Source organism: Propithecus coquereli, unplaced genomic scaffold (genome assembly GCF_000956105.1).
Source record: "Propithecus coquereli isolate 6110/MARCELLA unplaced genomic scaffold, Pcoq_1.0 Scaffold2, whole genome shotgun sequence".
Classification (NCBI taxonomy): Eukaryota; Metazoa; Chordata; class Mammalia; order Primates; family Indriidae; genus Propithecus; species Propithecus coquereli.
The window spans coordinates 11,853,146-11,879,707 of NW_012144966.1; the positions used below are offsets into that span (position 1 = coordinate 11,853,146).

At 37.2% G+C, this 26,562-nt stretch overlaps 1 protein-coding gene across 1 annotated transcript in view; it reads right to left on the reverse strand.

Annotated features, from left to right (window-relative positions):
• The window catches only part of SLC26A7 (solute carrier family 26 (anion exchanger), member 7), a 145,034-nt gene extending 128,476 nt beyond the window's left edge, over positions 1-16,558 (reverse strand). Inside the window, exons 1-2 of the mRNA XM_012643539.1 lie at positions 16,449-16,558; positions 15,991-16,298 (exon numbers count right to left, since the gene is read on the reverse strand). Coding sequence (XP_012498993.1) covers positions 15,991-16,183 — 193 coding nt within the window. The 5' untranslated portion in view covers positions 16,184-16,298; positions 16,449-16,558. The remainder of the gene's footprint in view (positions 1-15,990; positions 16,299-16,448) is intronic.
• Between the last annotated feature and the right edge of the window lie 10,004 nt (positions 16,559-26,562).

Consider the following 26,562-nt stretch of genomic DNA (forward strand, 5'->3'; position numbering starts at 1 on the left):
ATTTAAACAAGGAAGGGGACTCGCTTTATAGAAATTTGACACTTTCTCAGAACGCTCCTAGTAACCCTCTTGGCGCACTCAGGTCACACATTCCAAATGGCCAATGACTATCAGAGATTGGTGGTTGACAAGATACATTAAAAATAAATAGCATAGAATCAAAACATACTACTAAATAAAATCACTTAACCACAAAGGAAGACATTAAAAGAGGAAAAAATGAAGAATAGACCTACAGAACAACCAGAAAATAAGTAACAAAATGACAGTAGCAAACCCTTACCTGTCAATAACAACATTAAATATAAATGGATTAAATCCTCTGACTAAAAGAGGTTCAGTGGCTGAATGGATTCAAAAAAAAAAAGACCCAACTAGATGTTGGCTACAAATAAGTCACTTCATCTGTTATATAAAGATACACATAGACTAAAAATGAAGGAATGAAGAAAGATATTCCACTCAAATGGAAACCAAAGAAGAGCAGGAATATCTGTATCTAAATAAATAGACTATATATCAAGAATAGTTAAAAAAAAAAAGACAAGAAGGCCATTATATAATGATAAAAGGATCAATACACCAAGAAGATATGACAATTTGCAATATACATACACCCAATACTAGAGACCTAAATATAAACAATCAAATATCAATAGACCTAAAGGGAGAGATTGACGGCAATACAATAATAGTATTTATTGCCCCACTTTCAGCAATGGACAGATCATCCAGACAGAAAATCAACAAAGAAACATTGGAGTTAGACAGTACTTTGGAGCAAATGGACCTAACAGGCTATCAATACAGAGGCTGTAAATACAGAGCATTCCATTCAACAGCTACAGAGTACACAATCTTCTCAACATCACATGGAACATTCTCCAGAATAGTGCTTAAGTTAGGTCACAAAACAAGTCTTAACAGAGTTTTGAAAATTGAAATCATATCAAATATATATCAGAAACAAAAAAGGACACATTATAACTGATACCACAGAACTACAAGGATCATTAGAGACTGGTATGAACAACTATATGCCAACAAATTGGAAAATCTAGAAGAAATGCATAAATTCCTGGACACATAAAACCTATTGGGACTGAATTATGAAGAAATAGAAAAGTTGAACATGACAACAATGAGTATTGATTAAAGCAGTAATACTCTACCATCAATGAAAAGCTCAGGACCTGATGCCTTCACTGCTGAATTCTACCAAACATTTAAAGGAGAACTAATACTAATTGTTCTCGATGTTTTCAAAAAAAGTTGAAGAAGAGGAAATACTTCTAAACTCATTCTACTAGGCCAGTATTGCCCTGATAGCAAAACCAGACAAGGACATGATTTTAAAAAAGTTTTTAAAAGGCCAATATTCCTTATGAACATAGATGCAAAAATTCTCAACAAAATGCTAGCAAACTTAATTCAACAACACAACAAAAAAATAATTCATCGTGACCAAGTGGGATTCATCCCAAGAATGGAAAGATGATTGAAGACACACAAATTGATAAACATCATGATATATTACATTAACAGAACAAAGGCCAAAAACCATATGATCATTTCAAATTAGTATAGGTGTTATGAAAAACAATATGGAGGTTCCTCAAAAAATTAAAAATTGAACTACCATATGATCCAGCAATCCCACTACTGAGTATATATCCAAAGGAATTGAAATCAGTATGTTGAAGAGATATCTGCACTCTCAGGTTTATTGCAACATTATTCACAATAGTCAAGAGATGAAACGAACCTAAATGCCTATCGATAGATGAATAGATAAAGAAAATGTGATAGATGTATATGTACACAATGGAATACTACTTCGGCTATATAAAAAATAAAATCCTGTCATTTGCAGCAACATGGATGAACCCGGAGGACATGATATTAAGTGATACAAGCCATGCACGGAGAGGCAAATACTACATGATCTCACTCATATGTGGAATTTTAAAAAGTTGATCTCATAGAGGTAGAGAGTAGAATAGTGCTTACCAGAAGCTGGGGAGGAAAGTGGGAAGATGGAGGAAGAAGTTGGTCAACAGATACAAAGTTGCAGTTAGATAGGAAAAATAAGTTCTTGTGTTTTATTATATAGTATAGTATAGCTAAGAACCATGCATTGTGTATTTTAAGATAGCTAGAAGAGGATCCTGAAAGTTATTACCATAAAGAAATGATAAAGGTTTGAGGTGTTGGCAATGCTAAAATTGATCATTATACAACGAATTGCATGTATTAAGATATCACACTGTACCCCATAAATATGTATAATTATTATGTGTCAATTATAAATACAATTTATAAAAAATAAAAAAATAACCTTCTAAACTGCTATATGGTACCTGATAAGGTTTGGGAAACCATGGAGGCAAAATACTCTTAACAAGTAACTTGGACATGTTTGAACCCAAGAGTGAGCTAGTCTGGGAGAATAAGTGACCCATAATGAAGAGCTATCAACAACAAAAGAAACAACATCATGGGAAGGACTGAGGAGAGATTAAAAGCATCACAATAATGGAAAAACGAGCACCACATATACTCACCATCAAATTGGTATTAACTGATCAACACTTATGTGTACATATAGTAGTAACATTCATCGGGTGTCGGGCAGGTGTGAGGTGGGGGAGGGGATGGGTATGTTCACACCTAATAGGTGTGGTGGGCAACATCTGGGGGATGGACATGCTTGAAGCTCTGACTCGGGCGGGGCAAAGGCAATATATGTAACCTAAACATTTGTACCCCCGTAATATGCTGAAATTAAAAAAAAAAAGCAAATCTAAGGTGGAATCTTTCAAGAGGCTCGGGTATATGAAGTGGGATAGGTGATATTTTGATTTTCCAGGTTTATTCTTTTCCCCAGCTTTTCTTCTGCATTTTCCAATGTGGTTCCTATGTGGTATAGGCATTTAAGGATAATGTGTTTTGAAGTGGTAGAGTGGCAGGGCCATTGTGTATCTGGGGCTACATCTGTGCTGACGTCATAGACCCCTCCTTGTATTTGGCCTTTAGGGGTACTTTGGTCAAATGATTCTGATCTTTCTTCAAGAGTTGCTGGGGGAATATGTTAGAATTAATTTGCTTGGACTTCTTGGAGACATTTGTCAATGCCAGGGGAAGTAGCAGGAGCATGAGTCTCAGCAGGCAGGAACTTTTCCTGTCATAAGTGGATTCCAGTATCTTCTTTCACTTGGGCTTGCAGCACAAGGCCCATTTCCTCTGGCACTAACCAGTACTCCTCTGGACCTGCCCGAGAGGTAGCCAAATTTAGGAAATCAGGACAACGTGGATTCGGATCTTAGCTTCATCTCTTTTTAGCTATGATACTTTCCATAAGTTATTTAACCTCTTTGAACTTCAGTCTTCTACTCTTAAAAAAATGGAATGGAATGCAATCTATCAATAAGATTATTTTATTCAACTAATATTTATTTAACACCTCCTTTGCGCTGGTCTCTTAACTAAGTACAGGGAATTTAGTGATAAACAAAATAGACATAATACTACCTCTGCATTTATAGATCTTAGAGTTTAACAGGAAGTACACAAAGTAAATAAATACCTACATGTGAAGTTTTCAAAAAGAAACAAGTTTCAGAAGCTATACAATCACATGAAAAAGACTTAATCTATTCCAGAAGGATTAAGGTAGTGTTGTTTAAGACTTGGGGGAGGAACCTCGCAAAGGAGATAGGGAGGAAAGATGGGAAGTAAGAGAATATTTCAGGCAAAGCCTAGAAGAGACTTCATAGCCCAACACAGGACTGGCACAAAGAAAGAGTTAAATGAGTCTCCGCATTTTTATAGGGTTGGATATCATTATCAGCCTCTCAAGATGGCATTTTTGAGACTTAAATGCCATGTTAAAAGGAGAAATTTGCACTTGTGGTTAGTCTCAGTCAAAAAGAGCTTTCTTTTAAAATAAGAGATAAACTGAACTCCCCCATTCACGTATAGGGTATTTTGTTGTGTGAAAAGATAGCCCCACTACAATGTTGCAAATGCTTGTATCTGTGATTAATATAAAGACCTAAGGCATAAAGGCAAGGCAGCATGATCAGAAATAGTCAAAGTAGCAGAAACACTGAGAGCAGAGAAAAAGCCATCATCACAGATTTCTGATATCTTCCTGATGGTCGTCACCTTATAGTTCAATTTTTACTTCAGGGACTTGCAGAACTGAAATAACAACTTTTGGCTGAAATATATACATTATAAATCTAATTGGGACCAGAGAATTACCCTGTGGGGCCAATTTTCATCTCTGTAAAATTGTAATCCTAAAATTTCTGTTGACCACTTTGCTATGCCTGAAAAACTTGAGATGAAATTGGTTTGAATACAAATAATGTTTGTAAGTTAAAGAGATTCACAGCACTCGAGGTAAGATTTACACATTTTGGTACATTGACATGTTATTAATAGTTAAATTTTTCAGATTTATCCAAAATAATGGTTCATTCACTTATTAAATGCTGAAATATCAATTTTATTATTAATAGTTGTTCAAATATTTATGAAATTAAGTGCTATATTCACCACCCTTCAAGATTTATGATTGTATTATCAAAAAATCAAACACTTTATAGACCATTAATTTTTAATAATGAGGTAATAGTTAAAGTCAATATCAATAAAACTTCCCATCCTCTTCAAAACTAAGGGGCACTTAGGGGCTGAGATTGTGGTAGCTACTGACCCTCCATACTCAAGTGGAAAAGAATTGTCCAATAACTCCATCAGTGGCTCTAGAATAATCCACAGGAAGACCAAGAGGTCAATCTCATATTCCAATGTGAATGGGAACCAGCAGCTCCTAGCCTTCAATGACAGCTGCTGGCTGACGTCTTCTGCCCTTCCTTTTCTTGCCAGCCAAGTGCACCTTCTCACTGCCTTCCATGGGCTAAGGTTCACCCATCAAAATTTGAGGCTTGCTCATAAATTGGGTAGGAAATTAAAAAAGACTCTGAGATCTATTAACACTGCTGGTTTCCTAGACTGTAACTCAGACCCCTTTCTGCCAGAATCCTAGACCCAGGTTCTAACCTTGCTCCTACACTTTGCCTAAGCTTCTGATATTTTATTCCCCAGTTTTACCTTCTGGGTCCCAGTCCCACTGGTTGACACTCAGATTCTAAGCTTTATACACACCAGGCTGGGTTTGTAGGTCTTAGCTAATCTCCCTGAACCTGACCTCAATCCACCTTCTGCAGTGTCTTGGTGCTATCTATTCCCTTCTCTCCACGTACAGTGCCACAGCCTTGGCTCAAGCCACAGAGCAGAAGTTCTCACACCCATTCACTCCACCACCTTCCATTTCCCCAACCCAAAGGCAGTGCTGCTAATTGGGAGGGTCAAAGGTGAACACTCTGAAGAGGATACATTTCCTAGTAGGAGAAGGCCATGTCCAAGTGTGTGTGTGTTTTTTTTCTCTTCTACTATTTCTTAATCCATTCTACTTGCATGATAAAAGGATCAGGCTCTTCCTCAAAGTAACCACTGATATGTTTCTCTTTCTTTTTCCACAAACACATCCAAACTTTAGCTTTAAAAAGAAGAAGGAAGCTCCTCTTAGATCTCAGGTCCAATTGTTTTGCTCCATTCCAGCTTTGCTAGAGCTATGCTTTGCACACTAACTCAGCCATGAAGTAGGACACTAATTGCCATTCTCTAAATGTTACCTGTGGACATACTTCCCTTGAGATCTTTTCTGGGGAAGGAGTGATTAGCTGGACTTGATTTCTTAAAACGTCGCTTCATATAATCCCATATGTGTGTAGCTAATCAAATCTTACCAGCTTTTTAAGACTGCCACTTTGTTCTATTGATCCAATTCTTACCACCAAATATTCATTTTATGTTAAGCTATGTAGATGAGATTTCACTAGACTTCATGTTCCTACATAAAAACACGGAGTTCTTTGGCAGCTCCCTGGGTTATACAACCTACTTAAGGCAAAAAGTGGCTGAAACCAATACTCTGAAAACTTTCACTAAGAAAATGTTCCCACCCTTACATACCCACACCAGAATGATATCTTCAAGGTTGAAATAACAAGCTCATATTCTCATATACTTTTGCACACATTTCTGAGGAAGGAAAAAATAATAAGCCCCTTGTGGGTTGGATTGTTGTCTTATACTTCTCTGTCTCTTTCCAAGAGCAAAAGACTGTGTATTCTTTCAAATATTTTTTGAATAAAAATGGATAAAGAACCCTAGCAAGACAGATTAGTATTCTTGAAAACAAAAATAATTAGGTGGCAGTAGGCACTTCCAAGAATTACATATAAAAACATCAAACCCGAACTCTATGTGGGTAATTATAAGCACTATTGTCCTCTGGTACCTGGTTTGTGGTAGTCTCAGTATTGTTATGAGCAAGCCACAGTGTAACCAGCCGTCTAGTTTACAATGTCAGTGGGCTCAGGGTTAAGCGATATTATAAGTGGGTCTCCCAGGGTAAATTTACATATATATTCAAGAATCACAATTGTGTGAAAACAAATTCCTATAGACACGCATTGTCTTGGTTGACTGAAAATTATTATTCATCAAAGGTCAGTATTTCTAATCATCAGAGAGGTCAAGGCAAATCGTGTCATGTTTTCATCCTGTAACTTGTTATACAGGTGCGATTTCACAAGCGTGAAAATAAGGAATTAACATGACCTAAAAGCTTCATAATCAATAGACCTAGGACCTTAAATATTAGAAATAGTAAAAGACTGAAATTTCCATGGGGACAGCCACCAAAAGGGGAGTGAGCACAGGAAAGCTCCATCCACCTACCTCAATTATGATTGCTTGCTGTTAACAAACATTTGAGTACCTGCTACAAACCACATGCTGTGGCTGAGAGCTGAATGGGTTCCGTAGAACTCAGAACTAAAGCCAAGGCGATTAGCCACCCTAGACTGTGAATAATTCCTGCCCTCAAGGCAATTATAGTTTAGGAGATAAATCAAGTATAAATAAAAAACCAAATGCTATAGAATTAGTTAGGGAAACAATTACAATAGAGAAACAAAATAGAAGTATCAAGCGGAAGCCTCTAGTTCTCAACCCTGACTGCTCACTTGACTTCTTTTAGGTGCCACAGGAGACTCTAATATGCAGCCATGGTAGAGAACTACTGAGATAAACCCAGCCATGAAAAATGGAAAGATATGATCAGGTGAATGGGACAAGGGAGGAGAAGGATTATTCATGTTAGAGGAAACAATATGTGCAAATGTACTGAGGCAAAACGAGCATGACTCTTCGCAATATTAATACTAAGAGCAGTCCAGCGGAGACAGAGCGTAAGATACTGAAGGGAATATAAGAGATGTGGCTGGAAGGGTAATTGAGATCCAGATATTGAAGGGCTTTGAAAAACATTCTCAAGACTATGACAAATTAGAAAGTCCATGTCTATATAAAGGGTGCAGGCACAAGTCCACTTCAGCCTATTGTTGCCATCTGGGAATACGAACCTTGCATCATTAGATGATTATATTTAAATGAAGGGAGGAGGGAGAAATTCTTCAACTTTAAAATTAAGTCTTCTAAAATTTACATGTTGGCTCCCAATGTTGTACAAGCCAATCAATACACACCTATAGTTTTAGTCCCAGAGAAACACCTGGGATTCCAGGAGGGAGCCAGGGAGAGAAAAGGATGAGAAGAAAGACAATAAGGGAAAGCCAGAGAGGCCAAGGAGATGGTGAGAGGCGAGAGTGTCACATACAGCGACATAACAGGGAAAAAATTTGCAGTGGTGTAGCGGAAGGAATTTTAACAACAAGGATCTCCACTATCTAACTCAAAATTTATTCTCATTGAAGTTTGAGATAGATGGTAGAGGGACACAACACTGCACACAAGAAAACATTCTACCTGGCAAGGAATGGATTTCAATGGCTCTTCATTAACGTGGAAACATGAGCTCTGGAATCAGAAAGACCTGCATTTAAACACTCCCTCCACCTTGTACAAACTGTATGACCTTAGCAAATTAATCGACTTCCTTTCGTCTGTAAAACATAGACCAAAACAGTATCGATTGCTTATTTTTTATTGTTTTTTATTTTGTTATAAATATCTATTATAATTTGTATTTTGTTTTGAAGATTAATTGATATAATACATAATGAACATTAGCACAGTTTATGGCACATTTTAACAATTTAGCGAATATTAGTTATATCTGATACTATCAAAGAAGTTGCGGTAAGGACAATGGACATCAGAAGTGTTTGAGAGAGGTTAAGCAGGAAGAATTTAAAGACCTTGATTAATTGAATACGGCTGTTAAGAGGAAAGTGGAAAAAGCATCCCTCCCAGGTTTCTTGCAAGAACAACTGAGTAGGTTGGGGGGTGGGGCAGGGCAGTGACTTGTATTATAATGAAGAACAGAGGATCAGGACTGGTTTTGTTAGGAAAATGATGTGCTCAGTTTTAAAATTTGTCCCTGGGAGACATTAAGATGGTTTCCAGTAGGCAGCTGGATATTTATATCTAGAGCTAGGAAGAGAAAATTAGGCTGGATATATATTTCTATAATTAATCAGTAGACAAATGGCAATTAAAGCCATGGCAATGGATTAGCTCATGACAAACAAACTATATAGAGAGAAAAGAAAATATAGTCAAGCACAAAGACTGGAGAACAAAAAAAAGGCCAATGTGTTTTTCACTTAGAGAAATGATGTTAAGACGAGATGAAACTGGGCTGCCGAGGGTCATGGCTATGGATACAAGGGGCAGACATCCCCATGTTAGAAAAATTAGGGAAGCCCACAGCAAGCCCTCCTCTCTTGGACTTGGAAGGGGAGAGGGTAAATGTCCACAGTGGTGCTCTGGGCTGCGGGTGGTTAGGGCTGGAGACACCATCTATCCTGATAGAGGAGAACAGAGCTGAGGAGTGAGGGATCAAACCAAGCAAAGAGGAGTAAGCCTGGTTACGGATTTACAGTACTCTTGTTTTTTCCCTTGTGTTGCCCCTAACCTTTAATAAAGTCTCATCGAACATTTTATCCTTGTGTCACCTCTGCTACATGGTAAAAATCTATTGTCTGGTGATGTTCAGGCCAGTATTAAAGCACGTCTCCCCTCCCTCTCTCAGCCTAAGTAACTCTACCAGCAGGGATCAGGGAGAGAACTGCAAGGGAAAGAGCGACAGCTCATGGTATAGTTTCCCAGCAGGCTCAGGTACCAGTGTTCTTTTAAGCCATCAAGTGGTTCCAGTAGGACCCCAAAGTGAGAATCCTGGTGTAGGGGAACTCAGTCCTCCGATCAGCCTGGACATAATCCCTAGTGCCAGGAATGGTGTCACCTACACCACATGTACTAAAAATAGAAGAGGGGTTGTTCCCTGAAATAAATTTGAGATATAGTTACTAAAAGAAGCAGAGATGGATAACAGCTGGTAAAAAGAGAAGCCTGCTACCTACCATACAGGCCACATACCTCATCCTCACACTCACTGCCAATGTCTTTTGTTGCAAACCTTGCCATGTTTTCACCACCCTAAAAAAGAAGGTCATGGCTCTTCCACGTGGACAGCTCTAAGTGTTATAGGGAACATTATGCTAAGTACAGAAAAATATAAAGGGTGCTTGAGTAACTGAATCATCATTCTTTTACACTGAAGACAAATGAAAAGGAAGTCAGTAGTGCCGAATAAAGCATGGGGCTGTAGTGAGGAGATGGGATATGGGGAAACGGAAATGAAGGAAAAGCCAGGAAAGTGTCACAGCTCCTCTGTATGTTTTTATGGAGGTCAGGAGAAGTATACTTCAGACTTATTTAGGAATATTTAGCTGCCGTTGTTCCTGCTAGAAAAATTATTAGTAGGAAGATACAGTGATTAAGGGGGCTGGGTTGGAGATACATACTAATGCTGGGATTCTGTCTCCTCCAGGCTGAGAGCATGCAGAGAAAAATTCCCAGACAGGCCTTTAATCTTTGCAACGCAGTATGCTTCAAGAATTTCCACTTATTGTTCCACATGTCACTAAGCTGCCCTCAGGCATGCAATGAAGCCCAGCTTCCACACATATGTTTTGGTGCCAGTAATGCCACACATTCTGCATAATTATAAGGAACATCCATCTTTTGTCTGCGACCCAAAACGTTGTGGTTTGAATATCAGGCAACCCTATGGCAGCTTAAAATTTTCATGGTTTGGGAAGAAAAATTCTAGGTGATCCCTTGGAATGCAAGGCAAAACATTCTCATATTTCTCCTCTGTGGATTAGGTTCTTACGGGGCAAGTCACGCATTTCAGGTCTCCACCCTGTCTCAATGCTTGAGTTTTCATGTTGGAAACAAAATAACTATTTCCCCTAAGTGGTAATCCAGGCTAGAATGTGAACTAAATATTCTAGAGACCAGAGCCTTATACTACTTAGCTTGCCAACCATGTTGGTGACACGTTTTAAGTCAATGACATTCTCTACAAATTTTTGCTCACCTACAAAATACGTTTGGTAGTGAGGGACTTTGAGATAGTAGTTAAGGAACATTGTGGTAAATGTTAACTGTAAAGGCTCTTACCTGATGTTAGTAATGAGAGCTCCCAAATTCTTTAAATATTTTTCAAAAATATAAGTGGTTTCTGAGAAATAGCTGAATATGGTGATATGACCTAAAGTTTCTTGTATCTTTCTTTGAAATGAACACATCTATATTTATATTTATTTATTTTGGAGAGGGGCAATCACCCCTTTGGCAGTCTGATTAAAACCTATGGACTCCGTTACAGAATACTTTTTAAAAACAATTAGGAGATGGCCAGGCACAGTGGCTCACGCCTGTAATCCTAGCACTCTGGGAGGCCGAGGCAGGCAGACCGTTTGAGCTCAGGAGTTCGAGACCAGCCTGAGCAAGAGCGAGACCCCGTCTCTACTAAAAAAAATGGAAAGAAATTAGCTAGACAACTAAAAATAGATATAGAAAAAATTAGCCAGGCATGGTGGCGCATGCCTGTAGTGCCAGCTACTCGGGAGGCTGAGGCAGAAGGATTGCTTGAGCCCAGGAGTTTGAGGTTGCTGTGAGCTAGGATGACGCCACGGCACTCTAGCCCGGGCAACACAGTGAGACTCTGTCTCAAAAAAAAAAAAAAAAAAAAAGTAGGAGACAATGCAAGGATTATAAAGAAATGAAATATATTAGACTATATTAGTCCAGGTTCACAGACATGAAGGGTCTGTCGATCTAGGTTAAGAAGCTAATGTTATGTAATCTCTTTATAAAGGTTTTTACTATTATTATGCAAGAGTGAGTTCAAGGCATTGCAACAAAACATGTTAGAAAGCGTCTTGGCAGAGGAGACAAATTTGTCACCCATAGAACTAGGTAGGTAATGGGAATACTAGCAAGAAGGGTGATCGTGAATGTGTGAGTGGTGGGGATGAGACAAAACACAAAGGCAGGCCTCTATTAAGGTCCCCCAGATTTTTGCCACTTTGGAATTTGGGCCACGTATGGCCCTGTCTCCCTAGCTTTTTCAAGAGAAGTAGGCATCTGGATTTTTATATGAACTATTCATATTTGTTAATGTTGGCTAAAGAAAAAATTAACATTGTTTGAGACAAAGGAAATGTGTCTTTTACCAGATTTGTCTGGAAGGCTGCAAGTTTGTAACTTCAAGAAAGTAAAAGAAGTCAGAATAAATCAATTACTCATATTTTTAATGTATTTTTTACTATCAATATCTTTATTATGTTTACATATAAAACATAGGAATTAATTTAATTAATTTCCTTCCTAGGGTGGCAGCATGCTGCAATAGAACCATCACCAGCCTCTAGAATGTTTTAATTCTTCCAACAAGCATTTATATTCCAAGCAATATATAAGGAGGTAAGAATACAAAGATTAAGACATTGTCTTTGCTTCCAGAGCTTATAGACCAGTGTGGAAAGAGTTGTACCAAAATATCATAATACAATGTATTAAGGCCTATCATAGAGATATGTGAAAAGTACAAAGAGAGTAGGAGGGAAGAAAACATAAGTCTTCCCAGGAGATTGGGAAGGATTCTCAGGGGAGAGATCTCTTTGAGTAGAACTTTGTGTCAAGAGGCCCAGATGATTAATGACATAATAGGATATGCTAAAGAATTAGGTTTTTATCTTAGAGGAAATAGAGGGTCATCAAAGAATCCTGAACAGGGAAGCAATACATTAAGATTTTTATAATTATTCTGGCTGAAGTGTGGAATATAGCCTACCTGTGGAGACATAGTAGAGAATGAAGGCTCCCAAGATGACTGTAAATGTTCAGACAGAGAATTAGGGCAGCAGCAGGGGCTGTGAGGCGAGACTACTTGGTTGGAAAGATATTTAGGGGATGGAAATGACAGAGCATGGTGGCTGATCATATGCCAGTGGGCAGGGCGGCAAAAGAGAGGGAAGAGTTGAGAATGACTCACAAGACTTTGTACAGGAGGTAATCTGGTATAAAGCTGAGCGCATCATCTCTGGAGCCAGATTACATGGGTTCAAATCCTACCTTTCCACTCATTTGCTCTGTGATTTTAGGCAAGCTATTTATCCTTGTGGAGCTTCAGTTTTGTATATATGTCAAGTGTTCTTACAATAGTGCTATATGCATACCTAAAATTATTGTTATTGTTATTGATTATTGTAATTCTGGTTAGAATGGTGGTTTCATTCCATTTGTTTTAAAAGACTGAATGTTGCATTTGAAGGGCTTTTAGAACATTCTGGGTTTGCATAGTTAAATATGGGGATTTCAGGTTGAGAAGAAAGTTTCATTCACATATTTTATGTGGATGAAATCACCTATGGTACTTTGAGAGACGAAGGCAAGCGTTTGAGTCTCCAGGACACTGTTTAATGGGTAGAGTAGGAGGTAAAAATCTACAGAGGGACATAAGAAGAAAAATCCAGACAGTAGCAGGAGAAAAACAAAAAAAGTGGTATCTAAAAACCAAGAAAAGAAAGTTTTAGAAAGAATATAATCAACACAGAAAATGCCATAGAGGAGTCAAGTATATTGGTAACAGAAAAGCATCTATATTTAATTAGGAAATCTTTAATAAAGTAATTTAAATATCTTCTTGGTATCTGACATATAGAGAACACTCAAATGTTAGTTTCCATCATCCTTCTTAATTTTAAATGCATTTCTTAAAATAGAAGAATGAAAAACAACCAGTAGATGGAATCATATAAACTTTCCATGTTTTTGACATACATTGTTCAAAAAACATGGACCAATTTGGTCAACGATTGACCGACATAAGTCAAAAAAACATTGAAGTTGATAATTTCATGTAATTCAACTATGCTGAGTAAATGAAAAGCTGCTTGGAAAATCAGTAGAGTTAACAAAGGTATGTGTTCCTTTTGCTTGTGTTATGATACAAGAACAAAAATAACCCCTTCTTTCTTCTAATGTTCCTAAAGAAATGAAGCTGATAATAATTGCCAATATCATATTCACACAAATATGAATTGATGATATCTAAATGCCTTCCTTGCTCTGTATCCTACTCTAGTTATTTTTCTTGTCACTTCGCCCTTGAGTCTAAAACCTGCAGGGATGAAACCTGAATGCAAAAGTAATTTGAGGGGAAGGATATTCATACCTTTCCAAAGAAATGTCTTCCATTACTAACAACATTGGCATTATGAGAAGTCTGGTTATTTTGGCAGCGTAGAGTATGAAGTGAAAACGTTAAGAGTGTTGGCTTTGGAATCAAGTCCTGACTCTACCACTTATCAGGTCCGAGGTCCAGGGAAAATTCTTTTCTCTTCTAAGCCTCCATTTTCTCATATGGGAAAGGGAAAGAAGACTGCTGTCTCTCAGGATTTTGTTCAGGTAAGGGGAGATGATTACATAAGGAGTTTAGCACAGTGCCCCTTACAAGTGGCAGCTTACGATATCTCACTTTTTAGCTCTCCATGATAGATGGGCGTGAAAAAGTTTGAGAGAACTGTTTTTAAAAGAATAGCCACTTTTAGAAGGACTAGCCTTTTCGGGTACCAGCGAAAACCTTTAAGCTCTCCCTATCAGCACAGCCTTATCCATTCTCTGATCGCCTTCCAAGAGAACCACCAGCCAGGTCCGTCATGTCCCAAGACATAAGGGCTCAGTAAGCTTTGTGTTTCTCACCGGCCCTGGAGGGGCAGGGATCTGGCCAATGTGTTTCTTTATAACCAATGAAATACATGATTCATAAAACAAAACCCCTCAAAATCTACCTCCAAATTAAAATCATACAATTAACTACCAAAGACTTACATATAAACAATATTACTAATGATGTGCCGCAGGTAACTTTATCATGTCACCAAATTTTCTTATTAACCTGATATTTTCAAAAGGTAAAAAAAAAAAAAAAATGATTACTAAAAACATAATTCTCATTCATTTGACACTAAATTAAAGCAAAATAAATTTATAACATATGCTGGAACTATCTGGTGAAAAAGCCCCTTTGAGTTCATCACCTAAGTTTTCAAAGCTTATGGTAGTATTGCAATTTGAATTCAAAATTAAGTAAAAACAAGGCTAAAAATGCTCTAACCTGTTATTTGCTTTGCATTTTTCTGAAAGATCACTATACTTTGCTCTTGGCAAAATGGTCATTAAAAATGTAATATGATTCTTGGGATACTTCACTTAGTAGAATGCATTCCAGCTCTATCCAGGAGTATACAAGAGATGCACATATAAGAATAATATCTACTGGATGTCGGGCAGGGAGGAGGGGGACGGGGAAGGAGGGGATGGGTATTTGCATACACAGAGTGCAATGCGCACCATCCGAGGGATGAACACACTTGAAACTCGGACTTGGGGGGGAGGGGCGAGCAAGGACAACATACGTAACCTAAACATCTGTATCCCCATAATATGCTGAGAGAAAAAGAAAAAAAAAAAAAAATGCAATACGAGACTATTCAGTGAAATGGAATCCCATAAAATATGATAGTATTATGGATCTTAAAGTAAAGCCACCAGTGCAGATGTTCCTAATCATACTAAAAACACAAATATACAAACCAGTTTGTTCCAGCCACGGAATAATTTAATTAAAAGAGTGTTTATAATTTAGCAATATGAATAATAGTCAAAGCCAGGGAGGCAGTGAAACTACAAGGAAATATAAACCTACAGAGTCTATGCCAAGGAAACTGCTCCAAATTCTCAAGGCTATGAAATGAATTCCTTTCCTTGCTACAGGTAGAAAATCATTACCTGAATTAAGACAAAAACTGCAATGAATATACCTTTAAGGAAAACACACCCACACACGTGCACACTAGTTAACTAGCTTTCAGCAATAGAAACACTTATCTAAATCCAGAATATTTAGAATCTGCTCTGGGAAAGTTAAAATCAGACTTCTCACCGGTTTAAATTTCTTATTGAGAAATAGATGTGGTAGGTAATGTGACACAAAAGTCAATCAGCGTAACAGTAAAACATAAGCTCTAAGGACATACAGGACTCTCCTTGCAAATAAGGATCTTGGCAAAGAGCCTCCCTTATGTACAGAAAGCTTTGTTCCCTGTTTATAGCAACTCTCAAGGCTACAACAGGTAATTGTGTGCTGCTAATTAGATTCAAAAATGATTGTGTTCAAGCCAGCAGATATTTTATAGCTTGATTCCATAAAAGTAGGAAACTCTATCAGTAAGATCACATTATAAAAACTCATTTTCCCACAATTACTGATCTTTTGCTTTAAAACAGTATGAATTGTAACGCTGCAAATATGTAAGAGCACTCAAAAATTGATTCAATGCTGAATAGCTATCAAAAAGTAGGGGAAGAAAACACAACTAGAAAAACTCGTGTACACTGATATCCAGTGTGTTATTTCCCCAAAGTTAACATCCATTTCTTTAGCTACATTGTGGATCCTAGGTGACAATACTCTTCCAAGAAAGCAAAGTGACATCTAATCTGCATAACACAGAAGAATCAAATGCAATACATTACCTTGGGTCACCTGTTGAACTGCCAACATTATCCCAGACACAGTGTCTGGAAGCAAGTTTTCTTTCAGATTGTAATGTGGTGCCCATTCCAAAATAGGTAGCCGCCTTCTACACCACTGCTTAATGTCTTCACAGTGGGGGGTATGCATCTTGCTCCAAAGTACGCTTTTCTTTTTCCTCTTTGCTCCTGTCATTTTCTGGATTTCCTCTTGTAGAAGTGAAGTTCTTTAAACAAGAAAAAAAAAATCGTTGCAGAACACCTCCTTGCGATGCCAGGCTCCAATTTATCTGTGGTTCACAATGTCAAAGCTACCCAGAAAATAAATAAATGAGAGAGAGAAACAGAGAGAGAGAGAGAGAGAGAGAAAGATTAACAGAAGCACTTAAATATATGCAGCTGGGCTGTATGTCTTATCATGGTACAGCTAATTATTCTAGATAAAAACTATAGATTAAAACCTTAAATTCTTGTCTGAATAAGAAGTAGTTGCTTTGTTAATGTAATATTTTCTCTGATCTTGGAAAAGTAATGGGTTCAGTGTGAAGTTAGTCTACAGCTCTCTCTCGCCAGTAATTCCCCTTATATTCACTGTAGTCTTATGTTTTTGGCTGCAATCCCAATGGTTAATGAGGTAGTTCTGGGCGTGTGTTGGAAGTGGGCTGGGCTATGCTAATGAAACCAGGAAGCATCCGGCTAGTCCAGTCTCTCCCTACAAGCTATGCAAAATCATAAAACTGCCAGAGGGGCCGGTCACACAAAATTTATCCAGAGAATCCGGCCTTACTTCTTTGGAAGCTATATATTTTCAACAGATTAGATGCCTGCCAGTTCTACGAAGTTCAGAGACATGACAGGGTATTGCTAAAGGGCTTTATCATTTTTATTCCCTGGCAGATGAGGTTTTCATTCATACAGAAATATTCAGATAGCCACTGCCCAGTCTGGGAAAGGAGTAACTAGTTCTCATAAACACACTGTAATTTCATCTCATGGGCTAAGAAAATAAGTATCACAATGAAAAAATATTTGTGGCTAGAGCTCTTCCCTGTCTCTGAAACTGTTCATTCAGTTTTCTCTGTTTCTCTAAGTCGTGTAATTGCACACTGATGCTAGGGTAACTGAAATTTCTTGAGGAATAACACATGGCTCAAACTATTGTCTGAAGTGTCCCTAACTTTTTTGTGGTGTTGCCCCCTTTCCTCGTAACTTTAGTGATGTGTGTCCTCTTTTTAAGAAAGGGTGTTGCATTTAGAACAGACAATCAAAGACTATTTTATGATTGTTTCTCTCAGCCCCAAGAAGAAAAAGACTGCATTTCTGAACTGTTCCATTGGAATTAAACCAAAAAGCCAATATACTAACTGAAGTTAGGGAGCCAAGGAAAAGATTACCATGTATATAGTTTACTGCAGCTTTTAATGCCCATTTGTCTAAAGACTAGAAATCTGGTTTCTGGAAGCCTTTAGAATAGTAAAGTGCTTGAGTCCCTTGCCTATTTCTAAGGTCCCTTGCTGTACTTTCACCCATTGTTTTTAAATTAAAGTGAAGAGTTGCTCTCTGTTTTCCAAAGATGACATCTTTGGCTTTATATCTGTGCAAAACTGCCTTTCTTTTTAAATCCAATGAAGAGAGAGAGAGAGAGAGAGGGAGACTTTATTTGTATCTACAGAATAGACTCTTCTTTGCATTTTTCCAATTGTTTACATTATATTAAATTTCCAAATTATTCAGTAGTTCAGGCTTGGAGCCCCTAGAGAGAGCCCCATTTAGAGACTAAGTCATAGCATTTTAACCCTACCTCTTTACGTGAGAGGTGGACGCACCAGGCAAATGTAAATCCACTCTTAATAGAGATGTTATATTGCTTTTCCTTCACAAAAAGCAATCTTTAACTGTTTTATATGTTATATTTCGTGTATATATATATTTATATATTATATTTTGTGTATTATGTATACATGTATACACACACACACAAATCACCAATCAACAGCTATTATTTGTGTAATTTCAACCATTTTAAAATTTGTGCTAAATCCTAGTAACAAAGAATTCACATTAACAGGATTTTCAGAATTGAAGGTGAATTTGTATAGAAGTACCTAAATCACATCAGTGCCAGCAATTGTTCTAAAACAGTTTAAGACCAGAAAGGAGGAGAAATTAGTTTAATGAAATAGTTCTGAATTCCAATCTAAAAATTCCTAAAATTTAGAATAAATCTTTCCTAAAAATCTTTTTTAAGCTTAAATCTGGAATTCCAATTCCAGATTTTTTCCCATTCCACATACATACATATTAATATTATCGAAAACATGCCAAATTTTCCCTCTAGAGCATGGATCACTCCTATTTATAACCAGCAATGGCAATAAAAACCCCAAAATTTTTATGAAGAAATTTATTCACACACAAGATTCTTAGAGTAACTTGACCAACCCATAAAATTCAAGAAGGTTAAATACATTTATTCAAAAGTTTCAATGAGTAAGAGTGGCTTAAAGTTCAGTACTACACACCTTCTATATGAGACATCTCAATACCTATGCCAATAAAAAGATGAACTTATCATCTTCTGCTTCATATGTGGACCGACAGAGGAATTCTTCTTAAAACCTCATTTGATCATATCACAGATACGTTTGAACTTCAGTGATCCCCGATATCAAACTTAAACTCATCAGCAGAAGCCATACAACCCTTCTCAGTTTCCCTACCCCTACTCTGTCTAGTTTCCTATCAATTCTATTTAATTCAGCAAGTTTTTATTGAACAGTCATAATTCGCTAGGTTCTGTGAAGTGCTGTAGAAGGAAGGTGGGGAGGGGAGAGATATTTTGTCTATCTTCTAAGATTTACCATTTCATGAAGAAAATTAAAAAATGTATAACCAACTAACTCAAGGCAGAACAAGATAAATAACAATCAAGTTACACAATAAGTGATACGGGGAGAAGGGAGAGTTGCATTCCCATTGAGAAAAAAGGCTCCTCATTTTGCCTAGACTGTTCCAGCAGGTGAGTATACTCACGCTCACACATTACATTGACTCTTCAGTCTCCCTCTGTACTAATTTCCCTGGTTACATGGTCCTTTATATCTTCTTTACATCTTGAGCAAATGTTTAATTTACTCAGTATTTACCTCTTCCGTGAAACTTTCCCTGGTTTCTCCACACTTCTGCTCCTGACAGGTGATCAACATTTAGGTAATTCTCAGTCTATTCACAGGTATAGAGCTGCAGTCATTTTCACTGTTTATTGGTTTTCTTCCTTTAAATCTATTTCATGTGATTTTATCCAGTCTGATTCACAAGATTGTAAATTCCTTTTGAGCAAGGATTATTCACATAATTTGTTTTGCCTCTTTTTCTAGGATCTAGTAGAAGGAGCTGTAGACATAGGATTTGCTTAATAAATATTAACAAACAAATGTTTCTACTACTGAAATCACCCAAAAAATCATTTAGTCTTTCTCAGCTTGGTTTCCAGGTTCTGCTCTTAAAGAATCAGAAAAATAGGTGGAAAGAAAGTGAGAATTAGAGACACCAGGAGGAAAACAAGAAGAGATTTTTATCTTGCTCAACTTCTAGTTTTCTCACAATCTAAGGAAAGTTCTTTGTTTAGCACAGTTTTTTTTTCTAATATTATAGAATCTGGAGAATAGAGAAAAGAAAAATTAGACGGGAAATGCGAGAAGAAGGAGGGAGAAAAAGGAGACGTAGAAAACCTCACGAATTGTGGTTTCAGAGAAGATTTTAGGGGGTGGCAGGTAAGAGCCTCTGGAACAATTAAGAAGTGTGAGGGAAAGGCTTGAATAAGAACTGATTCTTTTGAGAAATGTGTAGGTTATAAACTGGATCACGTGTAACAGTTTTTGAGAGACACAAGTAAAGATTGAAATTTTTCTCACGATACTTTTGATCTTGGCATGATGATTCTTTGAGAGTGGTCTGTGTGAACACTGGGAGACCTAAAGCACTGATTTATATCTAGGTTACACCTGGAAATATAGACTCAAACGTTGGTGGGTATCAACTCTAAACTCATACGTACTTCAGCAAGCTAATCTACCACAGTTCTAGCAGGAGGACTCTACAAAAGGCTCCCTCCTGAGGGGAAAAGTAAAGGCTGAAACTAAGGCCGTGCTGCACTCACTGAGCCACATAACCGGCGTGGGACACACTCACACAGAGGAAGCAACTTTTATTAAGTCCATCAGACAGGGTAACTTTTCCTAATTCACCCAAAGTTTCATATAGGTTACCACAGTCTTGAATCCAACTTCTGCTTAATCCTTCCAATGACTGAAATTAACAGGCTTAGAAAAATAACCTATTCCAATTTTCAGACATCATAATCGTTAGAACGTTTTTCCCAATTATTGAGCCCAATCTGCTACTTAAGATGTCTACTCTTTAGTCTTTATCCTAATCCTAATGACATAACACATAATTAGGCTTTCAGCTTCCGGCCTAATTAATTTTGTACTACCCCCCACCCCCAAAAGTCCGACTTTTTATGGTGCCATTCATTTTAGAAACACTGTTACATGCAAATGTGGATGCACATATATCAGTCAATTACAGTCCTGAAGAGTGTGATTGTCTCTTTCATGATAGGTCACCAGTACAGCAGAGTGAGCAAAATTCTATGTTCTCAGCAATGATTGCTAATGTGCCTCACATCGCTTTCTTTGGATTAAGTAGAACTTTCTAATACATTTCTTCTTTTTTCCTTTCTGCCATTATTTGATAATCTATGACTTATTTGAACCCATTGTAGGAGCAAAGGGAGATAGCTCTAATGAAGTTTTAAAAAATGCTTAGAAAAAGAATCACTTATGTATTCAAATGTACATTTTACAATGATATAAGACATTTTCAAAGAAATGATAAAGGAAAAAGAAAGGGGGGTGAATGATAAGGAGAAAGAGGAGGAGGAGGAGGAAGGAAAAGAAGAAGGAGAAAGGAAGGTAAGAGAGAAAGCAGTAAAGAATAGCAGTTCATTGAGGATTAGTAAAAGCCCTTTCTCATTTCTGACCTACAATTGGTAAATAATAAGTAAAATAATCTGTAGCTGGGGATACATCATGGCTTAAGATGATTTGAAGATGCCAAAAAAGGTATTTATCAAGCACAGAACTGGACATTCACCTCCTCAAGAACTGCATGATTGTGGGTCTGTAACTTGCTTTAGTAGCCCTATTTCTAGGAAAATGAACCCCATGCTAAAGGACATGTGCGTCTGTTGGAAGACTATGATTGTGCGTCCTTATATTTTTATTCACTATGTGATATGTTTTTCATCTTTTTACTTTAAACCTATGTGTGTCTTTATATTCAAAGCAGGTTTCTTACAGGTAGTATATAGCTGGGTCTTGCTTTTTAAATCCAATGTGAAAATCTCTGCCTTATTTAGACCATTTACATTTAATGTGATTATTGATATGGCTGGATTTAAATCTACCTTGCTATTTAGTTATCTGTGGATTGTGAGATGTTCTATTCTGGCTAATGAAAACATGAACTAGGATGGAAATATGGAAACTGTGTGAGTTCCTAGGATTACTCCTTCTAATCATCCCTCCCTCTCATGTGCTGGTCTTTACTTACCTTCTACATGTGCAGATCTCTGGGACTCTCTCAGTGCATCTCTCTTCTCTCTGGGACTCTGCCTTGTGAAATCCAGCTGCTTTGAATCCTCTAGAATCTTAGATCCTTTTCTGCAACTCAGGAAGACTGCCAGTCTCCTCACAGGCTCTCCTCTACCCCCACACTCTGTTGCACCATGGCCTGCAAACTTTCCTAACAGAAGCTGAGACAATCATAAAGCTTGTTTTATTTATTTCCCGTTCTCTCCAAGATCACTGTCATCTGTTGTCTGATGTCCAAAACCTTGACACTATTGCTTTATGTATCCTGTCAGGTTATTTTTATTTGTTTCAGGCAGGAGAGTAAATCTAATCCCTGTCACTCAAAACTGACTAGAAATGGAAGTTATCCAGCATATAATATGGCTTTCAAACAGTTCACCATAATTATTACCTTCTCCATGACTTACTATGCTTGCCAATTTTCCTTTTAAAATGTGATACCAAAATTTAACACAATATTAGTTGTGTTCTGAATTAAAAAGTATAAATAGTACCATATGATTAAATTTTAACTTTCTCAAATCCATCTCTGTTAAGTGATATATTCTCCATACATTTTTATGGAGAAGTGTTTTATAAAAATCTAAACATAACATTTGATTTTAAACCCTATCTGATATCTTGAATCTGGTCAATTAATTTATTGTGTCAAAATCTTTCTTAATCTTATTCTGTTATTATTGATACTGATAATTATGCTTTTCACTTCAACATATTCACTATTCCTCCAAATATTGTTACCTATATTAGTCGGCTCAGGATGTCGTAACAAAATGCCATAGACTAGTTGGCTTAAACAACAGGAATTTATTTCTCACAATTCTGGAGGCTGAGAAGTCCCAGATCAAAGTGCCGCTTGATTCAGCTCCTGGTGAGGGCTCTCTTAATGGCTCGCAGATGGCCACCATCTCTCTGTGTCCTCACATGGCAGAGAAAGAAAGAGGAAGCAAGCTTTCTGGTGTCTCTTCTTATCAGGGTACCAATCTCATCATGACGGCTCCACCTTCATGACTTCATCTAACCCTAGTTACTTCCAAAGCCCCCATCTCCAGATTCCATCACATTGAGGGTTAGAGCTTCAACGTATGAATTTGGAGGGGGACACAATTCAGTCCATAGCGTTACCCCAAAATTGATGAAGCATGCTACATAAGCCTTTATTCAAATCATTAATAAATATGAAAAACCAGACATATCTACTAGTCCCTGTACTTCAGATTGAAATTTATTTAGTAGGAATTATTTGAGAAATCAAATAGAATTTTTTTCATTTTGTCTAAAAAGGCATCTTAAGAACTCATGTCAAACTAATTACTGAAATCAAATGTATTATGTCTTCAACAGTCACATACAACTTTTCAACACAGTGCTTCTATTAAAAGAGACATTGAAGTTTGTCTAAAAACTTCACTAAACTCCCCTTCTGAGTACAGATTCCCCATCTGGAAGGGATGATAATAACCAAGAAAAAATAGACTGTTTAGAACTGTTGTGTTACTCAGAAGAAAAAATGGTTAAAACACTCCATACAGCCTATATTGTTCCATAGGGATCAGTCCAAAAAAAGTAAATTTCCCCAACATTATCAAAGTAGTGTTGACATTCAGGGGAAATTTTCAAAACTAGGAGAAATTCAAAACTAGCCTGGATCCTGTAGTATTAGCCTCATGAAATCTCTTTAAGTTGAAATAATACCTAGAGGTCACCTCCAACTAAAAGGACTCAAGAAATGTAGAAATAATTTTTATAACCATTCTAAGAGATGTTCTCTTGGCTTTTTATGCACAAAGTTGCACTTCTGAGAGATGGTAGCTTGGCTTTTTACGCAATATTCTAAGATGCTAGACTTATAATTACTTTTAGGGCTCTTAATTGTTAACAAGGAAAGTTTTTATCAAAAGACAATGATCAGGTACATAGAAATATGAGTATATGTACAAAGTTAAAAAATAACCAAACTGCTCTCATGTATATGATTTAAAATGTCAAGAATTAAAACTCAAGTTCCTATTCATCCATTGCTTCGACTCAAGCTTCATAGCTTGGTATTGTGTTCTTTGTGTCAAGGATCAATACAGCAAAATGCAGAACATTTGTACTTTGATAAGAATTCAGAAGCTATTTATTTTTGCCAATATTTTTCTTGTTATTAAATAATCAAATTGCTATTATAAAAATAAGATTTAGGAAAGTATAGAAAATTGTTAATAAAGAAAAAAATATGTTCCATAATCACACCGTTGATTTAAATTTGGGCACAGTTTGTTCTAGTTTTTTCCCCCCCATGTTTTTTTTACATAGTTGAGGCATTACAATACACATAACTTTTCATTTCACTGAACTTTATATCATACGTCTTTGCTATACCATCAAAAACTCTTAGAGGACACCATTTTTTAAAGACTGCATAATAACCCTTTACAAAGATGTGCCATAGTTTACACACTCATTTCCCAAAGAGTTGCTTCCAATTTTTTTATTATCACAGATAACACTGGGACAAACATCTTTGGGCATAAGTCTTTGTCCAGATTTCTAGTTATTTCCTTATAAGTAGAATTATTAGGGTCCAAGTGTCAAAGAATCATTACTAATGATGTCATTTTTATTGGTGAATATTTTCCCCATGTTCCAATGAGGCTTTTCTGGGTCAACATCCTACATAAGCCCAGATATTTAATAAACTCATCTTTTGAGTGATCTCACTGAACAGTCATGTGTTGACCTCTACAACACTTAACGATGTCTAGTTTTCTTGATCAATTAACTTTCCATCAAAAATCTAGAGCATTCATGTTTAGACTTTCCTGGGACCTTAAAGACATGGAATATACTTTTCTTTTGAGCTTGTTTTTACTTGCTGATTTACATTCCACAACTGACAACATCATTCAAATATGGGCTACCACTAATGTCTTGTTCGCAAAAAGCATATAATAATAATATTCAGAAATTCTCAGGGCACAAGCTTATTTGTCTCAAGCAGTCAAATTGAGTATCTAAGTATAACTCAGACAGTGGAGTCAAAGTACTGTAATAGGAAAAGGGACAGTGAAGAATTACAGATTTATCATTTACTGGAAGATGTAGACAAGGTTTTGGTTTGTTGAAAATTCAAAATTTTAAGGGACTTTTTAGGCCTTCCACAAAGCATTTCTTTCACTTTAAGAAGTAGCAAGTAAGGAATAGTTCCAGAGTTCTCGTTCTCTCTATTAATTAGTGGTACAACTGAAACTTACTCCAGAAGTTTCAAGGTTTACATTATGGTGATATTTTCTACCATATTCACTATATTACTGGTAGTAAAAAATACATATATTAGGGCAGATAAACCAACCCTTAAGGAACATTAGTTTTTATTCCTGTCAAAAGGAGCATAACAAACAAGAAATATTGAAGTATTGTACTATGGAGCCAGACAACCAGCCAGCAAGTTGGCAAGCCAAACCAAAATTCAATGCCAACTTTTCAAGGTCTTTGAGGGAAGGATTGAGATAAAGTAGAGTACCAAGGACAATGCTTGGCATATGGGAGAGGTGCTGATAAATGCTTATTGTTGGCACCCATAAATTTCTTTCATTAGTTGTCAAGATAATTTGAATAATGTTTGAGTCTTTCAACAGTTTTTAGTTGAGTTTTTTTGTTTGTTTTTTAGAGACAGGGTCTCACTTTGTCACCCAGGCTGGAGTGCAGTGGCATGATCCCAGTTCACTATAGCCTCCAATCCTCAGGCTCAAGTGATCCTCCCACCTCAGCCTCCTGAGTAGCTAGGACTACAGGTGCTTACCACCATGTCCAGCTAATTTTTTTAAATTTTCAAAAAAAATTTTGTAGAGATGGGGTCTTATTATGTTGCTCAGGCTGGTCTCAAACTCCTGGGCTCAAGCAATCCTCTTGCCTCGGCCTCCCAAAGCACTGGAATTACAGGTGGGAGCCACCGCATCCAGCCTATTGTTACTATTTGAAGTCACTGCTGTATGGGTTACTTTAAAAATGTTTTAATCAGAATGTTTTTGATAAGTCTCCATGGAGTACGCATACCCAAGAAATCCCAAGCATGAGGGAGAGTTATACTTCAGGATACTTAATACAATTGGGATGGTAGGAGATTTTAAAACCAAGGACCTTAAGAGTTCAAGGTCTAAACTGCCCTTCAGGAATTTATTCTTGATAATAGGAATAAGGCAGATTGTATATATGATCTTTCCCACATTCTAATCAACATTTGGAGCAGATAATGCTCAAAAAAGTAAAGGTAACAAAAGTGGCTATATCGCATCAATAAAGCAACTTCTGAACCTAATGACCCACTTTGGGTATAGGATAAAAAAAGTAGGCCGGGCACGGTGGCTCACGCCTGTAATCCTAGCACTCTGGGAGGCCGAGGCGGGTGGATCATTTGAGCTCAGGAGTTCGAGACCAGCCTGAGCAAGAGCGAGACCCCGTCTCTACTAAAAATAGAAAGAAATTGGCTGGACAACTAAAAATATATAGAAAAAATTAGCCAAGCATGGTGGTGCATGCCTGTAGTCCCAGCTACTCAGGAGGCTGAGGCAGTAGGATCACTTGAGCCCAGGAGTCTGAGGTTGCTGTGAGCTAGGCTGATGCCATGGCACTCTAGCCCGGGCAAAAGAGTGAGATTCTGTCTCAAAAAAAAAAGAAGTATTTTCACATCCCAGCTCCATTATCATGAGCCCTCTCAAATAGCAACCAATTGAAGGTAGAGAGCATATCAACTTATCCATAGTCCAGGAAAATAAAGAATTCCACCACAAGAATATGCCTTTTACAGAAATACTTTCTAGGGATTAGGGGGATGGGGGGGTAAATCTACAACTAAAGGACACGTGGAGCACTAAAGGGAGGGAAGGGCATGCCTTTAACCTGCACTTGGGTGAGGCAAAGACATAAAGTGTAA